The sequence below is a fragment of the Procambarus clarkii genome, chromosome 27 (genome assembly GCF_040958095.1).
Source record: "Procambarus clarkii isolate CNS0578487 chromosome 27, FALCON_Pclarkii_2.0, whole genome shotgun sequence".
In the NCBI taxonomy this organism is placed as follows: Eukaryota; Metazoa; Arthropoda; class Malacostraca; order Decapoda; family Cambaridae; genus Procambarus; species Procambarus clarkii.
In genome coordinates, this window is record NC_091176.1 from 37,047,198 (window position 1) to 37,055,101 (window position 7,904).

A 7,904-nucleotide genomic window follows, 5' to 3' on the forward strand; every position below is an offset into this window, starting at 1 on the left:
TGTCAGGAGACAAGAAGCCACAGAGTAATAACATTGTTGGCTTTTATTTAGGTGTTCCCCTGTTCTCCAGTCTTCCTCCGTCCCCTCGTCCCCTTTGTCCTCCCCAGCATTCTCCATTCCCCTGTCCCCTCGTCCTCCCCACCATTACCCTCTCCTCTGTTCCCTCGTCTTCCCCACCATCCCCCCTGTCGTCCTCCCCACCATTCTAAACTACCTCATCCCATGCATTCCATGATGGTCTGATGCTTCCATCTGAAAATTGGGAACATCAAAAGATCTGACTTTCCCAATTTTCTGATGGGAACATCAAATGATCTGATATTCCCATCACTGAAAAATAAAAACAGATAAAAAAAATGATATGAAAAAATAGAAAATAAAATATACTCATGAAATGAACAGAATGGTTAACAACGCAGCTCAATTGCAATGCAATGTCACAATAACATTTAAATATACTTTAAGATATAATCTAGAAGAAAATAAGGATATTGAAACGGTTCATGAACTCTATTTCAATAAAGGACACTATGGGGAACTTTGAAAAATAGTTATTGAGTATAATTAGACAGACTTGTTGCTAGGCAGAGGAGTAATGAGATATATGGCAAATTTTGCAAAATATACAATGAAGGTACACAAACATTCATACCCAAACAAAGCAAAATGCTAGGTAAGAACAAAGCATTTGGCCCGTAGGAGAAAGGAGATACCCACAAGACTAGAATACAAGTCATTAACAAGCATGCAAGTATAATACATAATACATGCAGACATATATATAATCCAAAAAAATGTCAAATTTACGTACTTATTATTACATTACAAATATCCAAGGTTTTGAAGACACGTTTCCTCTTGCGCCCAACGAGTGAATACTGAGACCAGACCCCATAGGTCCCTATCCTCCTCATCATTCGTCTCACTGTGTCTCCACAGCTTGCACCGCCCATTTGAGACAGCGTCTGGACCTGTTAAAATAATGCATAAGCTGTAAGGTAATAGAGAATAATATATATCTTTCAATCTCAACATTAGATTTTCTAATTTCCAACTGTATTAAATAAATAGCATTAAAATATTTTATAAATATAAATTATATTAATAAAAATTAATAATATAAATTATTACGAGATCTATTATTCTAATAAGAGTTTGATAAAATACAAACCCTGGGGCCATAGAACGGCTATTTAATCCCCTTGAACGGACCTGTGCATGGGCCACTGAGGCATCGAAAAAAAACAGACCGGCTTGGGAAAAAAGCAAAATTGCCGGTCTATGGCCCAGCTGATGGCTGTGCATGAATGGCTAATGGCTGTTAGTTATGGAGCTAGGTTAGACTATGTATGTTTAAATCTCTGATTTAAACAGAGCCAGTGTTCAGTCAAATAACTGAATTTATCAAATCTTATCCTTGTATAATATACAAGCTGATGTGAGATCCCTGTCTACAGGTGGACTGGAACTATTATCCAGTAGGCAGTCTACTGTATTTTATCAAACCGTTATTAGTATAATAGATCTCGTAATAATTTTGCAAAAATAATGGCATTTACTATTTTTAAAAGATTATTAGCAAATTTACAGAAATGGTGCATTCGGAAGACAAAACCAATTTTTCACTTTTGACAATTGAGCACCTGCTACATCCAGATTCTAGGGAGGAAAGGAAGGACGATCTTACTGGATCCCATAGCCTCTCCGAGGCACAAACCAGGCTTTTACATAACCCCCCCCCCCCCCCTGCACCCGAGCTTTTTAAAATAGTAAATGCCACTATTTTTGCAAAATTATTACGAGATCTATTATTCTAATAAGAGTTTGATAAAATACAAACCCTGGGGCCATAGAACGGCTATTTAATCCCCTTGAACGGACCTGTGCATGGGCCACTGAGGCATCGAAAAAAAACAGACCGGCTTGGGAAAAAAGCAAAATTGCCGGTCTATGGCCCAGCTGATGGCTGTGCATGAATGGCTAATGGCTGTTAGTTATGGAGCTAGGTTAGACTATGTATGTTTAAATCTCTGATTTAAACAGAGCCAGTGTTCAGTCAAATAACTGAATTTATCAAATCTTATCCTTGTATAATATACAAGCTGATGTGAGATCCCTGTCTACAGGTGGACTGGAACTATTATCCAGTAGGCAGTCTACTGTATTTTATCAAACCGTTATTAGTATAATAGATCTCGTAATAATTTTGCAAAAATAATGGCATTTACTATTTTTAAAAGATTATTAGCAAATTTACAGAAATGGTGCATTCGGAAGACAAAACCAATTTTTCACTTTTGACAATTGAGCACCTGCTACATCCAGATTCTAGGGAGGAAAGGAAGGACGATCTTACTGGATCCCATAGCCTCTCCGAGGCACAAACCAGGCTTTTACATAACCCCCCCCCCCCTGCACCCGAGCTTTTTAAAATAGTAAATGCCATTATTTTTGCAAAATTATTACGAGATCTATTATACTAATAACGGTAAATAAATAATAAATAGTAAATAAATCAAAATCAGTTACATTATTTTATCTTATTCATAGCATAAATGTTCTCGAAGATTACTAAAAAGAAATTGAATTAGACTACAGCAAATTGGCAAACTTTACCTTGTATCTGTTTCCACCGAGTTTGTTTGGGGCGTTCTTCAACATATCAGCAATACTTGTCTCAACATCTCTTTCAGTTGCATTAGTGTGGGTGTTGATACAGGCTTCTGGAAATTTATAAGAATTAATTAATATATATAATTATAATTCACTTTGCTATTCCCCATTCCACAGTCCTCTCGTCCTTCCCACTTCCCTGTCCCCACATCATCCCCACTATTCCCACTTCCCTGTCCCATCGTCCTCCTTACCATTTTCCCCTCCCCTGTCCTTCTTCCTCCCCCACCATCTCCCATTCACCTGTCCCTTTGTCCTCCCCAGCATTCCCCTGTCCCCACCATCCCCAACTCCCCAGTCCCCTCGTCCTCCCCACCATTACCCTCTCCTCTGTCCCCTCGTCTTCCCCACCATACCCCCCTCTCGTCCTCCCCACCATTCCAAACTACCTCATCCGATGCATTCTATAATGGTCTGATGCTTCCATCAGAAAATTGGGAACATCAAATGATCTGATATTCCCATCACTGAAAAATAAGAACAGCTAAAAAAATGAAATGAAAAAAATAAAAAAATAAACTATACTCATGAAATGAACAGTATGGTAAACAACACAGCTCAATTTCAATGCAATGTCACACAAAATTATTAAATCGAAATGAAAATAAATTGAAATCTATGAAAATTCAAATTATCAATACAATCGGAAATATTGAAATAATATCGCAACATAATATAGTGTGGGTTGCTCTTACGTGCAACAGACGGTGCTGTTTTTCAAAAAAGGCATGGTTTTACCTGTCACAAGTGTGGCATCTATACTTATACTCACGAAATGAACGGTATGGTAAACAACATAGCTCAATTGCAATGCAATGTCACAATAACATTTAATAACAATAATAACAATAACATTTAAATATACTTTAAGATATAATCTAGAAGAAAATAAGAACATTGAAACGGTTCATGAACTCGATTTCAATAAAGGACACTATGGGGAACTTTGAAAAACAGTTAATGAGTATAATTAGACAGACTTGTTGCTAGGCAGAGGAGTAAATAATGAGATATATGGCAAATTTTGCAAAATATACGGCACACAAACATTCATACCCAAACAAAGCAAAATGCTAGGTAAGAACAAAGCAGTTGGCCCGTAGGGGAAAGGAGATACCCACAAGACTGGAATACAAGTCATTAACAAGCACACAAGTACTACACTACACAACAACCGCACTACTACCAGAACTGGACGAATCACTACCAAAACAACACATTGCACATCACTACCAAAACAACACAACACAACACAAGCATTGGCAAAGAATTATAGACCAGTTGCACTAACATCCCACATAATAAAATTATTTGAGAGTGATCAGGAGTCAGATTACTAGTTTTATAGAGACCAATGACCTCCACAATCCAGGCCAACAAGGATTTAGAGCAGTTTCTATGATCGAGCCACTGAGATCTATAAAGAATTCTGATCAAGAAAGAGATCTAGGGGTGGTTTTAGATAGAAAACTATAACCTGAGGATCATATTAAGAACATTCTGCGAGGGGCCTATGCTACACTTTTTAACTTTAGAATTGCTTTTAAATACATAGGTCAAAAAGTTTTAAAAGTTTTTTAAACCTCTCGTGTATCATGAGTGTGTTAAAGCATCAGATGGTGCATTCAGATGATGAATATTACCTAGTTCCTTCATCTGGGAAGAATGAACACATATTGGTGCATTCGGATGATAAAAACTAACTACTGTAGTTTAATTGATCAACAGACTGTATATCATATGCAGACTGTATGTGGATCTGCGGGCCACTCCAAACAACAGCCTGGTGGACCAAGCTCCACCAGGGCTAAAGCACAAAGTGATATAGATGTGATAGAGAAACTAGGTCAAATGGAGGAGTAGGTCTGTATATTAAACAGCACCTGACGTGCACAGAGCTACTAAACTCAATGTGGTGGTAGAGTGGTGGGGGGGGAAACATTGCAGAACAAAACAAAAATACAATTTGGTCAACAAAACAGCATTGTTTAAAATAGAAGACATGGGTTGTCATTTTGGGGGTAAGGTAGGTTACATTGAGTTAATTAGTTAGTACTTAGTTTTTATCTTAAACTGGTTGGGAGAGGTACAGTGTTGCTGTGCTGGTGAAAGAACACCTAAAGGTAAATTAAATAATGATTGCGAATCCACAAGAAGTTGACATAATATCGCTAGAGATCTGCAATCAGGATGATAAACTTTCCTTAAAGAATTTGACAAACACTTGCTGATAGGACATGAAGTAAATGAAATGTATGTCAAGTTTTGTGAAATATATGATAAAAGCACAACAAAATTTGTACCAAAGGAGAGATGCAGAACTAGGAAAAGGGGTTTGTTCAACAGAAATTGCGAGAGGGCCTGAGACCCAAACACACACAAATGGAATCAATATATAGCAAGAGGCCAAACCCCCAAACATACAAGCGATGCAAAGATGCGAGAAACAGCAGCAGCATTAAGGAGAGGGACTTAAGGACCATAAATAAAGTGTGAAAATAAACTCGAGTAAATTTTTTTAACTACTCTCGACAGTGAAGAAAAACAAATATTCAGACGATTTGTGTTAGAATCATTAATCTTACACTTTCGGTCATATTCAACAACACAAATACATACACACACATTCCTGTTGCTGTAGCAAGTGAAGAATTACACACACAGATCACAATAACGTGATGCATCAAATGAACAAATCCACAAGGGCCGTGACGAGGATTCGAACCTGCGTCCGGGAGCATCCCAGACACTGCCTTAATCGACTGAGCTACAACAGGGTAAAAGGGTTGAAACCGAAGTTCTACTGAACTTACTGGATCCCATAGCCTCTCCGAGGCACAAACCAGGCTTTTACACAACCCCCCCCCCCTGCACCCGAGCTATGTCAACAGGCCGTTCTCCCTCTTCGCCCTTCCGAATGCACCATATCAGTAAATTTTTTAATAATCTTTTAAAAATAGTAAATGCCACTATTTTTGCAAAATTATTACGAGATCTATTATTCTATAGAATAATGCATATAAATGCATATATGCATATAAATACAAAACATAAATACAAAAGTAAATGTAAATAATTTTACCTTGCACCTAGATCCACCAAGCCTGTATGGCGCGCGTTTCAGTACTTCGGAAATCTAGAACTATCTTGAATCTCTAATCTGCAATGAAACAATACATATTATTGCACTTACCAAAACATGGATGAATGTAGAAAATACAGAACTATTAGCTGAATATCAAATAAATGGATTTAATCTATTTCACACAGATAGATATATTACACCGTGTATATTAGGTAATACCTAACATACACGCCTCCACACACACTACATTTGAAATGTAGTCTCAAAAAGACTACATTTCAACAGCAAAGATTACTCCATAAAAAAATAATTAAATTATTGACCAACATGAGAGAGGGTTAGCCAACATGAGGGTTGTGTTGATTGCCTGAAAATATTTAAATTGTGTAATGTATTGAATGGCATTTTTCAAGTTACAACATTTTTTAAATTACTGAACTAGGTTCTAGGCTTTGCTAGGCTTAATTCAATTATTACAGATAAGCCTAACCTAGCCTAGAACCCAGTGGGTTTTCTTCCTATTGGGGAGTGTTGTACATGCCTCGCCTCCACATACACACTAGCACAGCCAGGCCTCGCCTCCACATACACACTAGCACAGCCAGGCCTCGCCTCCACATACACCAGCACTGCCAGGCCTCGCCTCCACATACACACTAGCACAGCCAGGCCTCGCCTCCACATACACCAGCACTGCCAGGCCTCGCCTCCACATACACACTAGCACAGCCAGGCCTCGCCTCCACATACACACTAGCACAGCCAGGCCTCGCCTCCACATACACCAGCACTGCCAGGCCTCGCCTCCACATACTCACCAGCACAGCCAGGCCTCGCCTCCACATACACCAGCACTGCCAGGCCTCGCCTCGCCTCCACATACACCAGCACTGCCAGGCCTCGCCTCCACATTTAAACCAACCAAGCCCACAAATACGTTAACATGGACCAGCATTACACCGTCTAACATACTCTGTCAGATGTAACAACTAAATTTGTGAATTCAAGACCAAATCTATTGTATAACACAGTGTTAGTACGAGAAAAACATTACTTACATTCGAAGCCGTGTTTTAAAATGGCGGCGGTCTTGTACTGACGCTCCAAACTGTGTGTTCGTTTGCGTATGATGAACGTGTGACAATTTACTACAACAATTATTTAATTATTCTTATTCTTTATTTTAATATTTTTAGGGTACATGAAATTTCAAACTTATTTGCACACAATAATATAATTGCATTGTCATAACCTTTATATATTACGGAAAATACGATGACATGAACGAAGTCAAAGTGAAGTTGAAGTCAAAGTCATTCGCCGAACGTATTAGTCATTTTTTTTCATACATACATAGTTGATTTACAAACATAATGTTGGATTTATAGATAGAGCTAGTGCATACAATACCTAAAGCCACTATAGTAGGCCTATATAGCATTTCAGGCAACCGGGCAGTATATATGGACCCCTTACTCAAATCTCTGAATATGTTAGATATTAAGTCCCTGCACATACTCTCATGTGTATTTTATATATATAAAACGCTGCACTGTAATGTCAATCCTGACCTTAAAAGCTTCCTAGAAGGTTGTAACAGATCCCATGAGCACCACACCAGAAACAAATACCTATTTGATATTCCAAGAGTACGACTTAGTCAAACTAGAAATGCTTTACAAATCAAGAGACCTCGAATGTGGAATGACCTTCCCAATTATGTTAAAAACTGTACCTCTCCCAACCAGTTTAAGATAAATAAAGATAAATTTATAAGTTAAGAAAAATTCCACAAATCAACAACCCTGTTACTGACCCTGTATTTACCCAAGTCTTTCCTAAATCTAAACTTATCCAATTTATACCCATTGTTTCGTGTTCTATCTTGTGTTGACAATTTTAATACCCTATTAATATCCCCTTTGTTATATCTATTCAGGAAATTGTGGTTGATCTCGAACCCATTGATAATGTGACGACTTATACAGAATTTTGTAACTATATCATCAAGATTGTAACCAGCTTAGCTAAATGTAGTGTGGGGTTCAGTCCCTAAGCCCATATATGTGCCTCTCTAACCATTTAGGTTACAGGGCAAAAACATAAAAACAAAGGTAACTGCAGAAGGCCTATTGGCCCATACCAG

General features: G+C 38.1%; 1 protein-coding gene across 1 annotated transcript in view; it reads right to left on the reverse strand.

Annotated features, from left to right (window-relative positions):
• LOC138369141 (uncharacterized) overlaps positions 1–5,831 on the reverse strand; it is a 6,577-nt gene extending 746 nt beyond the window's left edge. Inside the window, exons 1-3 of the mRNA XM_069332077.1 lie at positions 5,756–5,831; positions 2,617–2,723; positions 812–971 (exon numbers count right to left, since the gene is read on the reverse strand). Coding sequence (XP_069188178.1) covers positions 812–971; positions 2,617–2,661 — 205 coding nt within the window. The 5' untranslated portion in view covers positions 2,662–2,723; positions 5,756–5,831. The remainder of the gene's footprint in view (positions 1–811; positions 972–2,616; positions 2,724–5,755) is intronic.
• Positions 5,832–7,904: the final 2,073 nt, after the last annotated feature.